A 20861-nucleotide genomic window follows, 5' to 3' on the forward strand; every position below is an offset into this window, starting at 1 on the left:
ATGAATATCCTTATACTTAAGAGTTTGGCCACATTTCTGATAAACTCCTTAGAATAAACTTTTTGAAGGGTAATAACTAGTTGAAGGTTATAAACTTTAAAAAATCTCTTGATACATACTGGCAAGCTCAGGAAGATTATACTTCTGGTTTTTTTTGTTTGTTTGTTTTTTGCGGTAAGCGGGCCTCTCACTGTTGTGGCCCCTCCCATTGCGGAGCACAGGCTCCGGACGCGCAGGCTCAGCGGCCATGGCTCACCGGCCCAGCCTCTCCGTGGCATGGGGGATCTTCCCGGACTGGGGCACGAACCCGTGTCCCTTGCATCGGCAGGCGGACTCTTAACCACTGCACCACCAGGGAAGCCCTATACTTCTGAAAACAGTATGAAAGCGTACCTAGCAACCATTAATTTTTACTTAATAGTGAACAAAAACTAATTTAAAAAATCCGGTTAATGAATCAGTCCTCAAAATAACTTGTGAAACCAAACTAGGTTTTATTTTGGTTAGAGTCTCTTTTTTATTTTTATTTTATTTTTATTAGAGTCTCTTTTTTAAATTGAGTCTTTCAGAACTGACGTGGCAGAATAAAGAAGAGATCAGTGGAATAAATCAAGAAGTAGACGATGAAGGAAAATGCCAATTAGGATCCATATATGACAGAATATATCTTTAGGGGAGTCTTGCTTTATCTTATTGTAAAGCATTTATTAAGCACCAAATTACTTTTTTTCTCCAATTTTATTGATATAGTTGACAAATAACACTGTATAAGTTTAAGGTCTACAGTGTGATGGTTTGATACATGTATATATTGCAAAATGATTACCACAGCAAAGTTAGTTAACACAGCCATCACCATACCTAATTACAATATCTTTCTTTTTTTTGTGGTGAGAACATTTAAGATTTACTGTCTTAGCAACTTTCAGGTATATAGTAATACAATATTGTTAACCATAGTCACCATGCTATACATTAGATCCTCAGAACTTATTCATCTTATAAGTGGAAATGATGTGTACCCTTTGATCAGCACCTCTATATTCCCCCCACCCCCTGGCTCCTGGCAGCTACCATTCCATTCTCTGTTTCTATGAGTTTGGCTTTTTTAAAGATTCCACATATAAGTGATCATATAGTATTTGTCTTTCTCTGTATGACTTATTGCTTTAAAAAAAAGAAAGCTTTATTGATATATAATTTATGTACTGGACAATTCACCTATTTAAAGTGTACAATTTAGTGGTTTTTTAGGATATTGACAGAGTTGTCCATCCATTACCACAATCAGTTAAAGTATTTTTTCATCACCCCCAAAAGAAATCCTGTACCCATTAGTATTCACTCCCCAGTAAACCTCTAATCTATTTTCTGCCTATAGATGACCTATTTTGGACATTTCATATAAATAGAATCATATAGAATGTGGTATTTTGCAACCAGATTAGTTTTGACATGACTATAGTTCCTAAAGGGTTATGTGAACACTGCCCTTGACCTATATTCTAAATTTCATAGTATTTTGAAGTTGCTCACACATCATCTTAAAAATTAAAAATAATGTTTTGTTATGGAAAACTTCAAATATATTCTAAAGTAAAGAGTAAATGCTATAATCACCCCCTTGTTCTTATCACTAACTTCCAAGATGATCTTGCCCAATTATCAACCGATGGCTGATTTTGATTTAGGGACCCCTCCCCCGCCCCTGCCACTTTCCCTCCCCACTGGATTATTTTAAAGTAAATCCCAGACATTATATCATTTCCTCCATAAATAGTTTGGAATGTATCTCTAAGAAATAAAGACTCTTTTTTAAAACGCAGAACTATAATATTATTATACCTAAAAAATTAGCAATAATTTCTTAATATAATACAGTAACTAGCCAGTATTCAATTTTTTTCAATTGTCCCACAGGTGTCTTTTCACAGTTGGTTTATTTCGAATCAGAATCCAAACAAGATCCACACATTGCATTTTGTTGATGTGTCTCAAGGCTTCTTTTAAGCCTGTAAGATTCCTGTCTCTTTTTTCCCCTTGCCATTTATTTGTTGAAGAAATTTGGTCATTTGTCTTCCACGTTTTAGATTATATTCTAGGAGAGGTTTTTTTGTTGTCATTTTGTTTTTAAAACACTTTCTCCTAAGACCCTCTTTTTCCCTATAACTTGGTACTTAGGGCTAGAAGGTTTGATTCTTGATTAAAATCAGGTTTACTTTTTAAAAATAAGAATATTTCATAGGTAGTACTTAGACTGCTTATATCATATCAAGAAGTACATAATGTCTGGTAGTCTTTCTTCTTGTTACTATTGATCAGTGAGTAGATGTCACCTTAATTCTATCAAATCGAGAAGTCCCCTCAACAGTACTCCTTACAGAAGGCCACCTCCATCTCTGTTTAAGTATCTTTAAAGGAATCAGTGTCTACTCTCTTCAGGAGGTTCCAATGGCTACCTTCTTGTCTAGGTAGGAATCACACTTGACTTGATTAGAGGAGCACCAAATTCTAACCATTACAGCTGTAATTCTTAAATCTGGCTGTCCATCATAGTCACCTGAAGAATGGGTTTTTTAAAAAAAGGAAGAAAAATTTTATTATTATTATTTTTAAAATAAATTTATTTATTTTTGGCTGCATTGGGTCTTCATTGCTGTGCGCGGGCTTTCTCTAGTTGCAACGAGCAGGGGCTATTCTTTGTTGCAGTGCGCGGGCTTCTCATTGAGATGACTTCTCTTGTTGCAGAGCATAGGCTCTAGGCACATGGGCTTCAGTAGTTGTGGCACGTAGGCTCAGTAGTTGTGGCTCACGGGCTCTAGAGCACAGGCTCAGTAGTTGTGGTGCAAGGGCTTAGTTTTTCCGTGGCATGTGGGATCTTCCTGGACCAGGGCTCGAACCTGTGTCCCCTGCATTGGCAGGCAGATTCTTAACCACTGCACTACCAGGGAAGCCCAGAATAATTTTATATAAATGGGATCATAGCACACATGATTGTTGTTGTTGTTGTTTTATATTTATTTATTTATTTTATTTTATTTTATTTTTGACTGCGTCGGGTCTTAGTTGTGGCATGCAGGATCTTCTGTTGCAGCATATGTGCCCCTTGCTGCGCTGGGCAGGCTTCTCTGTAGTTGTGGTGCACGGGCTCCAGAGCGTGCAGGCTCCAGAGCACGTGGGCTCAGTAGTTGTGGCACATGGGCTCTCTAGTTGTGGCCTGCATGCTCAGTAGTTACGGGGCATGGGCTTACTTGCCCCATGGCATGTGGGATCTTAGTTCCCTGACCAGGGATCGAACCCATGTCCCCTTCATTGTAAGGCAGATTCTTAACCACTAGACAGCCAGGGAAGTTCCTATGATGTTTTTACTACAGACAATTTTTGTTTCTCTCTCCTTCCCTCAAATCAATCCCTACCATTTATCCCCCACCACCTTCTCAGACAGTAGTCTAATGTGCATATTTCTGTATTTCTCTGTTCATATAATCCTATATAGACCTACATATATAGTGTTTTTTTTGTTTGGGGATAATATTACAGATTTTTTTCCTTTAACTCAACAATACTTGATGAAAATTCCTCTAAGTCATCTAGTTTAACTCAATTCATTCTTTTTAGTGGCTGGACAATATTTGATATTGAGGATACCGTAATGTATTTAGCCATTCTGCTATAGATGGGCATTACTTTATTTCTAGTTCTTGGCCACTACAAACAAGGCTGCAATAAACAGATAGTTTTGCTTCTTATTCCCAGGAGTAGAACTATTGGTTAAGAGGATAAATATATTTTCAGTCTTAATGGTTATCTCTAGATTGCTTTTTAGGAAAACTATAACATTTCACATTTCTTCCAACAATGTTTGAGGATATTCTCCCACACTTTTTGTGGAAACCTTTTAAAAATAAATATTCCCAGGCTCCAGCCAGAAAGATTTTGATTCAGTAGGTCTGCAGAGAGGTACACAAAGCTGTATTTTTTAAAAGTTCTAGATGAATCTGAGGTAGTATTGGAACCACTGCATTTAAGCACAAGGAAATATTGAAAATAACTGGCCTTCTAGCTTAGTCTATCAGCAATATCAGAATCAAAATAACAAATCAAGACATGAATTGGCAATAGACATATATATCAAATGTAGGTCAAGGATGTGTGCATTTTCAGAATGGAAGGCTTAATTAGTTGTATTGGGGTGAGCGCCTTGGGAGTCACATATCCAGTTTGGAACAGCTCATCTCTTAATAGTCTCGCAAGATTTTGAGGAAGAGATAAACATTTAGAATTTAAGTGAAGAAAAGAGAGAAGCTGGGGCTTCCCTGCTGGCGCAGTGCTTGGGAGTCCGCCTGCTGATGCAGGGAACACGGGTTCGTGCCCCGGTCCGGGAAGATCCCACATGCCGCGGAGCGGCTGGGCCCGTGAGCCATGGCCACTGAACCTGCGTGTCCGGAGCCTGTGCTCCGCAACGGGAGAGGCCACAACAGTGAGAGGCCCGTGTACAGGAAAAAAAAAAAAAAGAGAAGATAATGGGGGAAGTAAAAGAGCACTGCACATACAAAATGTTGCTGAAGAGCTCCTGCTCGTAGTATATAACTGGAAGTGTAAGTGCAGAGACTTGAGTTTTAATCCTGGTTAAACTACTTACTACTTGTCAGATCCTGGAACTCATTTTCCTGCTTTGTAAAATGAGTCGGTTTAATATGTGATTACTATGATAATTTTCAATTCCTAACCAGACTGGAGATAATAGTTCCTTTGTCATCATAGACACTCTAGAGAATCACTATATCAGATAATTTCCTCTGTATGTATTATAAGTCTTGGGCCCAAGGCTGACAGAAGCAAAGCTGATTATATTTGCTATTCAGCTATCTGTCCACAGAGCCCTTTCTCAACAAGGTTCTTCAAGGCCTGTGTTCTGAGATCCTTATAGTCTTATAGGAAGCTATCCATATTCTGAAACTCCTGTTTCTACGTTCCAGGAGCCCATCCTCCAGTGGATTCAGAGATGCATATTTGTTATTTAATGAAACAAGAATTCCTGAGTGTTGTGCTGCCAGGCTGAGTTTAGACTCCAGGAGAAGAGATGGCTTCAACTTGTATTTATGTTTTCCTCCTCAGGCTCTACAGATGGTGTAGGAAGGAGGTTGCGCTCAGCCCCTGGCCTTGATCTCTCAAAGACCCCAACAGCAGAAATAGAGCACAGTCTCCATGAAGCCAATACAGTGTCTACGTCTCAGGTAGCCACCTCAGGTGCTAAAGTTTTGGGCATGGGGTGATGTGTTGGGAAAGAATTATGGAGAGAGATGAGTGGTAGGGTTGGTGGTAAAGCAGCGGCATGGTAATGTGGGGCTGTTGGAAGAGAAGAAGGTCTATGATTGGGCTTCTTCTTTTTCTTTTTTTTAACATCTTTATTGGAGTATAATTGCTTTACAATGTTGTGTTAGTTTCTGCTGTATAACAGTGAATCAGCTATACATATACCTATATCCCCATATCCCCTCCCTCTTGCATCTCCCTCCCACCCTCCCTATCCCACCCCTCTAGGTGGTCACAAAGCACCGAGCTGATCTCCCTGTGCTATGCGGCTGCTTCCCACTAGCTATCTATTTTACATTTGGTAGTGTACATATGTCAATGCTACTCTCTCACTTCGTCCCAGATTGGGCTTCTTTTGAGTGAGAGGAGATTGCCATATGGCCACTACCTTTTAAATACGTCTAATTCAGATATCTACTAGTGAGTCTTACCCTATTCTCTCCCATATCCCTCGGGACAGGGTCTGTGGGAAAACCACATGTCTGGTGTTCTGTGTCTGCCTGTGTGTGTCTGTGTGTTTGAAGGCTGCACCTGGCCGAGGCCCCAGCAGGGAGTGTGGGGAGGATGATCAGTATGGTGCAGAGAACTTTCGGCGCATCTCACGCAGTCTCAGTGGCACCGTTGTCTCAGAGAGGGAGGACGTCCCAGTCTCTTCCCACAGTTTTGTAAGTAGAATCAGGGTCTATCTATTCAGAGCATCTTCTTTCTCTTGCTAGGTAAAAATATACTGCAGGTGAAGGGGCAGGAGAAGCTGAAAGTTGTAATCTGGGGGAAAGCCATATGCACTCAGCAAAAATGAGGACACATAGTCATTATTTTCTTGACACACATTTACTTGGAGCCTAGAAGAATGTCCCTTCTCTGTAGCAGTTCTGGAAGGTGTATTATAGGCTTCCCCAGGATGAGAAGAGTACTAGCAGCCTCAAGAGGAGTCTTGGAGAAGCCACTGCTGCTGACTGGGTTAGAACCCACTGTACTAATCAAAGGAAGAAGATAAGAGATGGGTTGGAGTATTTTTTTGCCTTTTCTTCCCCATCCTAGTACATGACTGAGTAGGGTCCAGTGTGCTTTCAAGCTGAAATGAAGCATGTACATTAGCAAGAGAAGGAAAATAATTTAAAATCCTCATCCTTGGGGCTTTTCATATGGCATTAATGCAGTAGTCTATATGTGAAAGGGACAGGGACACCCAAGTCAGCAGAGATCAGCTAATTCAAATAGTTTCAGTGGTTGGGTTTCTAAAACGTGCCTTTGGAGAATTTCACACACTTGCCCAAAGCAAGTTGAATTTTTATTTCAGTAGGGGTCAGGATACAAAGCACCAGTATATTGAAGCATGCTCACCAGGTCAGTTTGACAAATACTAAAAAACAGGTCTTAAATATGTGATATAAAAATGTACAAAAAGAAAACTGTCTCTTCCACCACTTCTTCAGATCCAACTTCTTTCCCTAGAGGTAGTCATTTTTTCCAGTTTATTGCTCATAAGTTTCTAAAGAGCTCTGAACAGTTGGCCATTCTTTTTGGAAAAGGTGGCCTTTTCTTCCCAATATTTGTTCTCATATACCTTTAATGGCGAATTGTTGTTTTCCTAGGAGAGTTGGCTTCCTTTGTCCTGACTTCTGTATCATTCATTTATTCATTGATTCGTTCTTTTTTTTTTGATGTGGACCATTTTTTTAAAGTCTTTATTGAATTTGTTACAAAATTGCTTCTGTTTTATGTTCTGGTTTTTTGATCACGAAGCCTGTGGGATCTTAGCTCCCTGCCAGGGATCGAACCCACAACCCCTGCATTGGAAGCCGAAGTCTTAACCACTGGACTGCCAGGGAAGTCCCGATTCATTCTTTTAAACAAATGCTTTTTGAGCTTATGTTCTAGGTATTGTGCCAGATGCTGGGGAAGTGGTGGTGAGTGAGCTAGATACAGTCCCTGCTCTCATGACTTTACAGTCTACTGGGGGAGACAGATAAATAAACAATTGTAATATAATATGATAGGATTTAATGCTATGGAAGCATAATAGAGGGGACATCTAAACCAGGCTTGAAGAATCAGGGAAGTCTTCCTACAGGAAGTAAAAAGAATGTAACAGATAAAGGGACCTGAAGCAGACATTAACTGAGTTAAAAGAAGCTCATTGATATGGCATGATTAGAGTCTGGTGAGGGAAGGATGGAGAGTATTGACAAGTGAGACTGGAAACACTATAAACAAGGGTCATATCATGAACCACAGTAAGGAGTTCAGGAGGATAGAAGTGGACATACTGGAGAGCCAATTAGGAAGTAAAAATTAATGTGTTTGGTACCTACTTGCCTGGATATGGAGAAAGGAGAATCAAGGATAATATCTAGGAATTGTAGGTTGATAATGATAATATTTGAGGGAGGAGAAGCAGGAATATATTTGGGGGGAGAGATATCTGCAATTTTGGATATATTAAGCTTGAGTGGAGACAGGTATCTGGTAGCCTTTGGTTGTGAGACATATAAACTTGAAATTGAGATTTGAGAATCATAGCCACTAAAAAGAGGAAGAGTATTACAAAAAGAGGCGAGGAACCAGGACATATCCCTGAAGAGTATCAGATTTGAGGTGGTTCTTCTGAAGAACCCCAAAAGGAGACTTGGTAAAAGAGACCAGAGAGATAGAAAGGAAACCAGTGAAGAGTGGTGTCTCTTTCTTCTATGGCTGTGTCACATGCCGAGAGGACTAGCACCTGGTCCTTATGCTATATGGTAAATGCCTACCATGTGCCATGCTGTTGTTAGGTGCTATGAGCACACACTGATGGAACAACACAAAATATCTTACAATCTAGTAAAGGAAATAAGATATACTGGAATATAGATTATTTTATTTAATATATTATTTATTAAGTGCCTATAATGTTCCAGGAGCTGTTCAAGGTGCTGGGGATACTGGAGTGAAAATAAATGTATTCTACTAAGAGAGAAAGACAATAAACAAGTAAACCCCAGACAATGTGTGATAAAGAAGAATAAAGCAAAGGAAGAGGATGAGGAGTAAAGAGGTAATAGTGGTTATTCTCAGGGCTATTTTTGATAGAGTAGTGAGGGAAATCAGCTCTAAGAAAGTAACATTTGATCAGAGACCTCAGTGACATGAAGGTGTAAGCCACGGGAAGAACATTCCCGGTAACAGAAACGCAGAGTGTAAAGGCCCTGAGGTGGAATGAGCTTGGTGTGTTTGAGGAACGTTAAGAAGGTTAGAGTGTAAAAGGCACAGGAATGGTAGGAGATAAAGTGAGAAAGATCAGCATTGCCATATCACATAGGAACTTGCAGGCCACACTAAGGAGGTAGTGGGCTGGAGATAGGAAGACTAAATTGGAGGCTGCTGCAGTGGTCCAATTGAGTTTAAATATAAAACCTATAGGTAGAGGGCTTCCCTGGTGGCGCAGTGGTTGAGAGTCCGCCTGCCGATGCAGGGGACACGGGTTCATGCCCCGGTCCGGGAAGATCCCACATGCCGCTAAGTGGCTGGGCCCGTGAGCCATGGCTGCTGAGCCTGCGAGTCCGGAGCCTGTGCTCCACAACGGGAGAGGCCACAACAGTGAGAGGCCCGTGTACTGCAAAAAAAACCCAAAAACCTATAGGTAGAAATGACATTACATGGCATAGGTAACTAATGGAATTGTGGAAGAAAAGTGCAAAATCAAGGGCAATGTCAACATTTGAGTCTAGGTGACAAGAAAATACGGTACCAGGAGGAGGAGTTTGGAAGAATGTTGGTTCAATTTTGGACATATTAGTGTTTCATATGTTAAAGGGGATATTTCAGAGATTTTGCCACAGAAGTGAATGTTGAATGGAGCATAGAGCAGGTCATAAGCATCAATGGGTACAAACTTGACAGGCAGCACCAAAGTGGAGACTGTAGAGTGTAGCAGTAATGGGAAAGATGGAATAGAGAGTTTTTGATTGTACATTTAGGGAGATATATATTAGTTCCCAATATTTAGAGAGAGTGTAGAATTTTCTTTTTCAATCTCTCAGGCTTTCTGAATTTCTCTCATTTCTTCTCTATTTTTAATTTCTTAATTTTTAAATATGTATTTTTTAGAGGCTTTTGTTACTTTTTTTTTTTTTTTTTTTTTTTGGCCATGCTGAGCAGCTTGTGGGATCTTCGTTCCCTGACCAGGGATTGAACCTGTTCCCTTAGCAATGAAAGCGCATAGTCCTGGACCGCCAGGGAATTCCCCTCTTCTCTATTTTTAAATTTCTATCACAATCTCTCTAATTCTACTATTAGCATTAAGGAGTTTGCTAAAGACCTTGATGTTAGGTTTGGGAAGGTGAGGGTTATGAGGAAGATAGATTAAGGGAAGAGAATCTGTAGTTTGGTGTCTCCAGTTCATAGTGGTCAGGATGTTTCCTAGAGGGGCTGATAGGGAGAGTGACAAGTAAATTGGGTCCCTCTCTAGATTAAGGAATGCTTGTACTCTAGTTCCTTCCATCTCCCCCTGCTTTCCTCACTGTTTACCCAACCATATCCTGCTCTGTGTTAATCCTCATCTCTATGTTTTTTTGTCTTGTCTCATTATAAGGATTCATCAAACGCGAGGAAAAAGCCTTTGGAAACCGGGCACCGTTGTTCCAGCTCCTCTTCCCTCCCTGTCATCCATGACCCTCCTGTGTTTCTCCTTGGTCCCCAACTCTACCCATCCCAACCACAGTTCCTGTCCCCAGATGTCTTGATGCCCAGCGTGGCAGGGGAGCCCCATAGACCCCCAGGTAACTCTCCCCACAATCTACTATTATGTGCTGGAATGTGGTACATTTCCAGGGACTTGGAAGAATCAAATCAGTACACCTGTTGGGGGGTGGGGGAAGAGGGGTCACAGGTGGGGTTGTAAAGGGATATGAATGACTGCTTTAAAGATGAATTATGATTGAATCATTTCTTGGGCAACATGGTCTAGACCAGAGCTCCCAGAATCTAACTACCCATGAAAATGAATTGCTTCAGTCATGATAGGATATGCTTTTAAGTGACCAAGGGGAGTTAATACCCAGTCTTTAAGATCCCCCAAAACAGGAAGTGTCATCTCTATCAGCTAGTTTCCTCTCCTTCTATCCCGAGTCTCAGTTGAGCGATGGTCTAGGACAGCGGTCCCCAACCTTTTTGGCACCAGGGACCAGTTTCGTGGAAGACAATTTTTCCACAGATGGGAGGGGCAGGGGGGATGGTTTGGGGATGATTCAAGCGCATTACATTTATTGTGCATTTTACTTCTATTACTATTACATTGTAATATATAATGAAATAATTATACAACTCGCCATAATGCTGACAGGAGGCAGAGCTCCAGCGGTAATGCGAGTGATGGGGAGTGGCTGTAAATACTGATGAAGCTTCGCTTGCTCCCCTGCTGCTCACCTCCTGCTGTGTGGCCTGGTTCCTAACAGGCCATGGACAGATAGCAGACCGTGGCTCCGGGGTTGGGGACCCCTGATCTAGGAGGACGAGGTGTGAATGGGAGACTTGGAAAGACCCTTGGAATATCCATGCCATGTATAGAGACCCAGAAAATCCTGGGGAAGGTGGACAGTATCCTTTTGGCTTTGACCCTCCACAGCTAGATTTGTTCCTTTTCCTCCTTATGGGCTGAATCTACAGTTTAAGGCAGTGATTCTCAACGGGAAAGGGGAGGTGCTACTGGCATATAGTGGGTAGAGGGGCCAGGGATGCTGCTAAACATCCAGCAATGCACAAGCAGTTTCCTTGCACACCCCATCCCACCCCCAAAACAAAGAACTGTCAGCCCAAAATATCAGTAGTGCCGAGGTTGAGAAACCTGTCTGTGGATATGTAGATCCCCAGGGCAAGGAGGGATGGTTGTCATTCTTAGAACAGAAGATAGAGTAGTATTGTTGATATTTGTGTCCAAATTTTAGGGAGCTTTGGATACGCAGGCCTTCTGGACAAATGGACTTCATATTACTCAGTGGAACAGCCAGGTAGCCAGCCTCCTTTGACAGTTATTAGGGGTATCTGATTAGTCAGGCAGCATTTATTGCAACTTGTTCTGCACCAAATGCTACAGTGAATACAGGGGAGAAAGAAGGCAGCTCTCTGCTCTCAAAGAGCTCAGAGTTTCAATAGTCAGATATACATATGTGTAAGTATAGTACAGGTGTTGATGGAATTTTAAAATAAAGAATGAAAAATATTGTTTAGAAGTGATTTTTTGAAAATTAGTTATTTTGTTTCTTTTAAGTAAAGGGGAATCAATGTATAGAAAAGGCATTTCACATTATGTATGTGGGAGTGGTGCAAACAAAAGCAGAGATCTTGGAGAATGAGCAAGAATGTAAGCAGACACAGCTTAACTTCAGTGAAGGTACCATGTTCAGAAAAACTGAGTGATGTTTTGGAGTGGTGGCTCTTAAGGAGTAAAGTTGTCACAGTGAGAACATACATTTGCAATATTAGAGAGCCATTTGTGTGTGACTGTGTGTGTGTGTGTGTGTGTGTGTGTGTGTGTGTCTTTTGGAGGAAGGATTATAGTACAGTGAGACAGAAGTATGGCAACATCCAGGAGACTGTTTCATTTGCACAGGTTGGAGGTAAGAGACTTGATTTTAATGTTTATTAAGAATTTTAAAAAATGAAATTAAAAGCAAAACTAGGTTCCTTCTTTCCCTTATGTGTATGTTCTTGGAGAGGTGGGGAGTTGGAAGGAACAGCCAGAAATGGTCCTCTGGAAAGGAGAATGGTTTTACTGAAGATGCTCAATCGTTGGGTTTCTTTTCTCTTCCCAGGAACTTCGAGGAGTGTCCAGCAGTTTCTGGCTATGTGTGACAGGGGTGAAACTTCCGAAGCGGTCAAGCACACAGGAAGGACTTTGAACTACCGGAGTCTCCCCCATCGAACCAGAACAGATGCCTCCTGGGGAGCATGGTCAGAGACCAACCAGCATATTGGCGCCAGATTCCTGACTACTCCAGGGTGCAAGCCTCAGCTAACTCACACTGCCACACTACCAGAGAGACACCAGGGCCTTCAGGTTCCTCATGCTCAGTCCTGGGAGGATCTTTTCCATTCACCCTCCCACGTTCCCATTGTTTACCCTGTGTCTCTGCCGTCAAGCAGTCTTCGTGTACCCCTGAGGTCAGCTTGGAATTCAGGTCCTGTTCCAGGGTTTCGAGCCCCTGGTCCTCGAAGAGTAGATATGCCCCCAGATGATGACTGGAGGCAAAGCAGTTATACCCTGCAATCTGGGCACAGGAGGACAGGGAGAGAGGAGTTTCTGTTTGTTCTAGCAGATGCCCCTAGAAGAGAGCAGATCAGGGCTAGAGCCATGCAGCACAGCAGGTGGTAAAGGTCACCCCTTTCCTCTCCTGGAGCCACAGCTTTCTCTATAGAGTTGGTACCCTGCATCCCTGCTGGGGCTGTGCTAGTCTCATCTCAGCATAGAGTTGGCACCTTCTCCTAGGGGTGCCAGGAACCGCTAAAGAGACCTGGCTCTTTGAGAGGGAATATTTGAAATTCCAATTTCCATTCACCTAGCAAAAGGAAGCAGCTGCTGTTTAGGGCTTTATTTGACCCACCTTAAAGATGAATCCATGTTACTCTGGACACTAGCCATTCCTTAGGATCTTAGGGTCACCGTTTTATTCCTGAATACTCTATGCCCCCACCTCCACCTGAGCCCTCGTATTCTGTTCCTTATTATATTACCAACTTCTTTGTTTTATCCACCTGTCCCTATTACCTGACCTTCTGTCTTCCCAATCCCCCATCCTTGGAGGGACATGTAGCCCTGTAGTGTTGGTCTTGACCACAACATTCAGGCTAACCCACCTGCCCAGATTGTCCCTCTGCCCTCAAACTTTTGGCCTAGAATGCGAGGCTGCCAACATAACAATTGCTCTTCTGAACAGATGGAGTCAGGCACACTAACATACCCTCCTGTCCTCAGCAGCAGAGCCATTACTGCCACTCGCTCAGTCGCCGTTGTAAACCCTGAGAGTCAGCTGAACTATTTTAGGGCCAAACATACTGTTTTTGTAAAGTATTTTTCATTAATAAATCTATAAGATAGTTCTATTTAATTCCTTGTCACTTAATTGTCTATTTAATCCCTTTTGTATGCTCTTGCTCTTTTGTATTGGGGTGGGGAAGCCTGGAGAAGCAAGAAATACCAATTCCCAGAGGCCTGGGGCTCTGTATATGGCTTTTGACTGAGTGAAAGTGAGCAGCCAAAGAGGAATTGAAGGATAGTTGAAGGGTATATATTCAAGGTAGGAGTCAATGGGTCCTAATATGGAGTGACTTTCCTTGTTATTATTGCCACTAGTATATTTTCTATCCCTTTCCTGCCAAGAGGCACTCAACACATTACACACTTTCTCCTTCCCTCCTTAGGGAGATTTTCTGGGGATTCAAACTCCTCTTACAAACTCACTCCTGATCTAGGTACTCTTGGTGCCCTCCCTCTACAAGTTTGTGACGCGCCTCGTATCCTTTCCTTGCTCTCTTCCCATGGCTGCCCCTCCCCTTCCCCTGTGGAATTATTGCACTTCCATGCCAGAAAGATCCATTTTCACCCCTGCCTCACTCCCCAATTCACCTCCCTCTAAAAAATATTTTGTGAGTTCCCTTTGCAAAGAATACCCATTGGGCATTTCTCTTCTGTTTTACCCCAGCTCTCATGATCACTGAGATTGACGAAATGAAGAGGTAGAGAGGTGCTCTTTGAGACCTTTGAACTGCTTATCTAATTATCTCCATCTATTATGAACAGATTCTGAGCACATGTAGTATTGAGCAGGAGGATGTGCAGGCATTTCTCACCCTATGCTACTTGAATCCTATGCCATCAAGATATATAGATCTTAGTGGATATGCTGGTCTCTGTTCATGATCCAGTACCTTTCCTGGTGTCATACACACTTCAATAATTATTGATTGAACAGTCAGTTCTTTTTTTTTTAAATTTATTTTTGGCTGCACTGGGTCTTTGCTGCGCATGGGCTTACTCTAGTTGTGGCGAGCGGGGGCTACTCTTCGTTGTGGTGCACGGGCTTCTCATTGCGGTGGCTTCTCTTGTTGCGGAGCACAGGCTCTAGGTGCGTGGGCTTCAGTAGTTGTGGCTCTCGGGCTCAGTAGTTGCGGCATGCAGGCTCTAGAGCACAGGCTCAGTAGTTGTGGCGCACAGGCTTAATTGCTCCACAGCACGTGGGATCTTCCCAGACCAGGGCTCGAACCCGTGTCCCCTGCATTAGCAGGCAGATTCTTAACCATTGTGCCAGCAGGGAAGTCCCGAACAGTCAGTTCTTGTCCCACTACTCCGTTCCCCATGAATGTCCGTCTCTATAAAGTTTCCATAGAAAACCTGGGCCCACATTTCTGTATATGCAGAGAAATATCCTGTGAGGTATTTCTTATGAGGAACTAATTTCCAGTTCCCTACTTACTCCTCTGCCTTCGGAATCTCTGTTTTCTGAATGAATCAAGAGGGAGGCTGTGTCCTTTTCAGGTGAATTCTGTACTCTTTGAACGTCTCTTGGTGTCATCCCTTTCTTTCCTCTTACGTGTTTTGATTCTTAACCCTTGGAGCCTAGTCTGCTCTACCTGCATTGTTACTCTGTGCCTCCAGACTCTTGACAGTTCCAGGCTCTAAACACAAGGGTCAGTCAGATTCTCTCTCAGACTCCATTCTGAACTGTTGCTTTGCTCTAGAATCTAGAATGCTTCCTCTATTTCTCCTTTCAGTTACCAACCAAAGTACCCGGATTCGGTAGTCAAATTGTTATATATTTTTTCTCTATTAGTAGGAGATTCTTAGGTTTGATCGTCACCCCATCTTACTGGGAGCTCCATAAAAGCTGGTGTCGTTTTCCCTAGCACTCATTCACCGCAGCAACTAGATGCAGACAGCCATCTCTTCTCACTCTTTTGTTTCTGCCTGCCCAGAATTTTCACCTGATCCCTTGGCTCGTCCCGTTTCTCTCCTAGCCTCAGTAATTTTGCCCAAGTCCCTAGAGCCTGCTCCGCCCCCGCCCCCGCACGCGCGGTGCATGCCGGTCTTAGCCCCTCTGTAGGGAAAGAGGGTCCGCCATGTTCCCCGGCGGCGCCGCCGCTTGGCTCTGGTAGCCGCCGCCCCCGCCCCCAACCCCGCCCGGCCCAGCGCCTAGCCGAGCCCCGGGCCCAGCATGGCCGCCCCGGAGCCGGCCCGGGCTGCACCGCCCCCACCCCCGCCCCCGCCGCCCCCTCCCGGGGCTGACCGAGTCGTCAAAGGTGAGAGGTGGACGAAGCCCTGAGGGCCTGGCCTGAGGAGGTAGCTGTGTGAGGGCGGGCGGGAGACCGTCCCCTCCGGAGCGGGCCCGGAAGGGCGGGCGAATGACTGGCTGCCTCCCTTGGGGAGTGGCCCCTGGGCGGGCCCCTGCTGGGCTGGGCTGAGTCGGTGGCGGCGGCTCCGCGGTCTCTCGCTTGCCTTCTGGCCGTGGCGGGGGTTTTGCCCTGGGGGGGGTCTCCTAGCCGAAGGGGTGAGGCTACTAGTCGCAGAGCCCCTTTCTTTTCCTGCCCGGTCTGTCAAAAGCGGCCCAAAGGCCGCGATTAGCTTCCTGCACCGCGACAGCTGCACGCCTTGCTTGCCTGGGCGGACCGAGGGGCTCGGAGACCTTCAGCCACGCGGCGCCGGGCGATGAGCAGTCAGAAATCACCTCGGCTTTGGCCCACGTCTGCTCCCCAATGACAGCCGTCTGCCCTATTCGCGCCTAGTTAGCGCCAGCCGCAGGGGTTCGCCTTCGGCCCTCAGGTGTCACCCGGCGCGGAAATTGGGGGAACTGTATGGGATCGGACAAGGGTGAAGGGACGAGCCAGAATTTGGGGGCCCCGGCTTTAAGTGCAGAATAGATGGAAAAAAGACAGCATAAAAGAGAAAAAAGCTTCAGGGATAGGAAGAAGCATTTACGTAGAAAACCGTCAACACTTTTTGGTCAAAGGCCAAGAGGGGTTAGCCCTCCTTTGCAGGCAGACACCCACACACTCCCCCTAGAAGAAAAAATTAAATATTTCTCAGCTGGTGCAGAATTTATGGTTGTTTAACGACCACAGGTCAGCAGATTAATTTAAAATAGAGAAATTGAGGGCTAATTGAGAGTTGCTTAAGATTTCCACGCTTTCTGGGAGAGCCCATCAACTTGAAGCACTGCTGCGGAGGTGAAAAACATAATTTGAAATGATTTTTCTTTATCCTGTAGCTTGGTCAGTAAATTGAAATCATTTTAGAATAAAGGTTTCCTTATTGTATCACATTTATTTTTGAAAGATAGATACTTTTATTTGTTTTATTTATTTATTTAATTCATCTTCTTAAGTATACTGGCACAATGTAAACACTGTTAGCCCAGTTTTGGAAATCTGACTAGACATGTTTCCATTAAAATATTTAAAAACAAGAAAAACTTTTTCCTTTGTGTTTTTTTAATTTTAATTTGTCAATTCGAGTCTCCTTTAATAATAATAACACTAATTTGTATCTAGGCTATGTAGATAATTTAAAAAACTTAATAGTATATCTTTTCAGGCCAGTTATTGGAATGAACTTAAAAAAGAGTTTATGGAATCCTTGTCCTGAGAAATCTTTTAAAAAAGAGAAAGAAAAATGATTGGTAGTTCAGGCATTCATCCTATTGTGAAATCCTGAAGTTCTGTGGGGGTGGGAATAGGAGACATGGGCTGCCTGTTAATTTGCTGACAGTATACTTGTGCTGTCTGTTAATTTCCCTGGGTACTTTTCACCCTACTATTAGATGGGACAACCAGTCACATTGCAACAGTGAGTTTATGCTCTCCTTATGCTTGTGAATCTTCTTGTTTCTTGTCAAATATGTGGTAATATTTCCCTTGTACTGCTTTAATACAGTAAAAATAAGATTCCAGACATAAGGCATATTCCTTAGGGGTGAGTTTTGAATGCAAGACACAGTCATGTTTGCAGTTTATTGGTATGAAATAAAAGTCACTTGATTTAGGTAAATAGGAGTTTGTTGGTAAGAAAATTATAGTTTAGTAGAGCTCATGGATGTAAGATCTCATGTGCTTTGTAGTATATTCTTCAAGACAATTTTCATTTCTTCATGGAATTTGTTAGCTAGTTGGAATGACTGATATGGATCACATGCTTTAGATATAGTGTGCAACAGACTGGTTTGTGCTGCTCATGGAGTCTCTGGCTTCCTTGGAAGTTACTGGGAAACTTACCTTTCATATACAAATCTCCTTTTAGATTTCATCTTCAAGCTTTTCTTGTCTTTCTCAGTCAATAGTTGTACTCTCATGTTGCATTTGATGACAAAGAACACCAGTTTCCTGAAGATATATGACCACAGTGCTAGTTCAACTTAGGTTTAACTTGTTAAAAATCCAGATTTCTTTTAAGTCCAGTATGTGCTAGTTTTGCATCAGTACCATTTCATAGTAGTAATGTTATGGAGACCATCGTTGACGTTGAATACAAGTAGTCTTTTTACTCCCTGAAACTTTTCCTTGTTGTCTCTAAATTTTATACTCTTACACTTCTAGTCAGGAGGCCTATATTTTATGGTCACATAGGTTTTGAAGGGGAAATAGGTCTTTCTGTATTTAATATCAAATGCCTGAAATTCACATCATGTGAAGTTTGAGATCTTGGGATACTATAGGTGATTCATGTATAAATTATCTATTCACTGAAATTATTAGTGGTAATTCCATATCACTGATTATGGGTGATTAGGTTTCCTGGTTAGTTAAAGAAGTTCAGTTTTGAGCCTTCTCCAGCTGCTGGCTCTGGTCAAATTCTGTTTGAAAGTTGGTGTAGCCCAAGTGGTTTAGGTGAGATAGTATGCCCTCTTGACAATTTTCTGTTAAGCATTTTTCTATCTTTAGCTAAGATAGGAAGTTGAAAATAAGAAAATAGAAACAAACTAGGAAAAACAGCTGATTGTTTTGGCGTGAATGCCTTATTGACACATCAGCAAAATTGGTGTGTGTAATTTAAGCATAAAACCCTGAATTTATGTATATTGCTCTCCCTCCTCGCCCGGAAATTTGCTTGACCTGAATTGTTCAGGTACTTCCTTTTCTTTCCAGATACTTTTAAAATGTACTTTTTGCCGTATAGATCAGGTCCCAGATTTGTAAAACTAGATTATCCCTTGAGATTATTAAATCTATTACTCCTGATACAAAAATTCACCTTTATCACTTAGAATGCATTGTCTATATTGTGTATATGTTCATTTTAGCACCCACAATGTGACTCTCTTTTGCATTCAACATGTTTTCTTTATTTCATAGGTTATATTATCCTTATCTCTTAAATTATCAGACTTTCAGATTGAACCAAAATGCTAAAGAGTGTGTGTTGTAAGTTTTTTAGCTATTATATATCTGATGGGCAGCCTTATGATTCATTTAGGTTCTCTTGCCAGCTGCCCTGCTTATAAATATGAGGCTAACGTGTTTTCCAGTACCTTAGCTTTATTAGGATTGCTTATTTTCATTACAGATTTTTAGATGACCCACAAAGGTCTCGGGGTCACATAGCTACTTCAATGTTTTTTACTAGTTCTATTTCATTATATTTTAAAGCAACTTGCATTTTAGTTTTTGTTTACAAAAGCTATTTTGTGGACTTACCTATCTAAAAAATATAACTCTTGAAAATGATTTTTCTTTTTCTTTCCACCTTTGTTAAACTGTTCAGCATACTAAAATAAATCTTCAGTACCGTGTGTCCTATAGAAAGCAAAGGAACAGAGAATATTGTGTGTGTGTGTGTGTGAGAGAGAGAGAGAGGGAGAGAGAGAGGGAGAGAGAAAGGGAGAGAGAGAGAGAGAGACAGAGAGAGAGAGAGAGAGAGAGAGAAAGAAGGAAAGAGAACACTGGCAACAGGTCATCTTAGAAGGAAAATGCCAAGGAGGAAAGCTGTTCAGTAGTGAGGCAAAAGTTTTAGGTTCGGAGCTATTGAATGAATTGGCAAGAGTTATAAGGAAAAGTTTGGTAAAAGAATTTTGATTTATTAGATGAGGTGTGTTTTAGTGCCAATCATATGACTTCATTTCATTATAAAAATGTTTATTTATACACAGAGATGAAATAAGCTAAAGCTAATTGGCATCCTTGTATGGTATGTAAAATTTATTTTGGAAATTCAGAGTAATCAAATAGCAAATATTTATTTAATGCCTGCTGTATAGCTAAAAACTGTAGGGAAACAACAGAAGTGTGAAAGATAAACTACAGTCTTGGTCCTTGGGGAAATAAGTACTCATAAAAAGTTAATCATTTATGTCATAAGGCTGGGTGTGATTAATAATTGCCAGATAAGTGGCAGACCCAGCAAGCTGAGTTCAAAGAAGGTAGTGATGATTCTGGACTGGAGTGGTCTAGCAAGGGTTTGTATAGGAGGAAAGAGGTCTTGAAGAATGGGTAAGATTCAAATAAGCAAAAGATTGGGACCATTTATTTGTGCAACATTTATCGAGTATGTGCTTTGTACCAGACATAATACTAGGCATTAGGGATACAGAATTGAAATAAGTAAGATAGATTCTCTTGGAGGCAGTCTGGTGGGGGAGACATTATTGCAAATAAATAATATAATGAATTAGATACAAAGTGCTGTTGGAGCTGTAAAAAAGGAATTAACTGTCTTAATTGGAGGGAAACTTTACTGAAAGGATTATGTTTTGAGCGGAGCCTTAAAGGATGAGTAGAATTTCTTCAGATAGAAGGTAGGGCTGGGTTAGAGAAAATATTTTCTGGTAGAGAAAACAGCAGCAGAAAGGCATGGAGTTAGAAAAAAGCATGAAATATGTGACAGTATTGTGTGAAGTTCTTGGCAAGCAGGAGATGAAGTTGGAAAGGATTTTTTGTACACCAAGTTGAGGATCTGAAACTTAAGCTAAGCAGTATAGCCTCTGGATAATTAAGAACACTGGATGATTAAGCCTCTGGAGTCAGACTGCCTGGGTTTGAACCTAGTTCTACTTTAACCTTTTCACTGAGGACAAGATACTTAATATCACCAACCCTCAATTTTCTCATCTGCAAAATAGAGTTAATAATATGGGATTTTTGAAGGATTAATAGAGACAATTCATATAAAATTTGTACCGCAGTGCCTGGCCTGACACGTGGTAAGTACTCAACTAATGATAGCCATCACCATTATTATTATTGAAGGTTTTAAAGTAAAGGAATGACCCAGTATTTTGGTTTTTGAAAGCTAACGTGATATTGTGTAGAATGAAATATTATAATGGGAGAGGCTTAAATCAGGATGTCAGAAGATTAATGGAGTAGTCCAAGTGCAGAATGACCACAGTATGAATTAAGAGAAGGAGAAAAACCAGATATGACACAAATTCTGAGTAATATTAGAAAGTAGATATATTGGATCAGTGACTGGGTGTGGGAATGAAACAGGTGGAAGAGCAAACCTTTTTGAGAAAACAGTAATCAGACTAATTTTGCTTTAGTGATTGTTTGAGCATTGGTAGTTGAAAGCAGAAGAGATTGGA

At 41.9% G+C, this 20861-nt stretch overlaps 2 protein-coding genes and 1 long non-coding RNA gene across 34 annotated transcripts in view; 2 read left to right on the forward strand and 1 right to left on the reverse strand.

The window, feature by feature from the left end:
* USP54 (ubiquitin specific peptidase 54) overlaps positions 1-13400 on the forward strand; it is a 149316-nt gene extending 135916 nt beyond the window's left edge. For 20 of the 24 annotated variants that reach the window (XM_067710528.1, XM_067710521.1, XM_067710527.1 and 17 more), the window contains 4 exons: positions 5119-5237; positions 5841-5981; positions 9890-10076; positions 12108-13400. In XM_067710528.1, coding sequence (XP_067566629.1) covers positions 5119-5237; positions 5841-5981; positions 9890-10076; positions 12108-12667 — 1007 coding nt within the window. In that variant the 3' untranslated portion in view covers positions 12668-13400. The remainder of the gene's footprint in view (positions 1-5118; positions 5238-5840; positions 5982-9889; positions 10077-12107) is intronic. The other 4 variants (XM_067710536.1, XM_067710543.1, XM_067710537.1 and 1 more) reach the window with 1 other exon arrangement.
* Positions 13401-14268: 868 nt separating this feature from the next.
* On the reverse strand, positions 14269-16071 carry LOC137209200 (uncharacterized). Its single transcript, XR_010935942.1, has 2 exons — positions 15576-16071; positions 14269-14697 (listed from the first exon to the last, which is right to left on the reverse strand). It is a non-coding gene; the product is annotated as an uncharacterized lncRNA (long non-coding RNA).
* Positions 15410-20861, forward strand: part of PPP3CB (protein phosphatase 3 catalytic subunit beta) — a 48012-nt gene continuing 42560 nt past the window's right edge. For 3 of the 9 annotated variants that reach the window (XM_067710565.1, XM_067710562.1, XM_067710568.1), the window contains exon 1: positions 15410-15588. In XM_067710565.1, coding sequence (XP_067566666.1) covers positions 15504-15588 — 85 coding nt within the window. In that variant the 5' untranslated portion in view covers positions 15410-15503. The remainder of the gene's footprint in view (positions 15589-20861) is intronic. The other 6 variants (XM_067710560.1, XM_067710561.1, XM_067710563.1 and 3 more) reach the window with 4 other exon arrangements.

This window comes from Pseudorca crassidens, chromosome 16, assembly GCF_039906515.1.
Source record: "Pseudorca crassidens isolate mPseCra1 chromosome 16, mPseCra1.hap1, whole genome shotgun sequence".
Lineage (NCBI taxonomy): Eukaryota > Metazoa > Chordata > Mammalia > Artiodactyla > Delphinidae > Pseudorca > Pseudorca crassidens.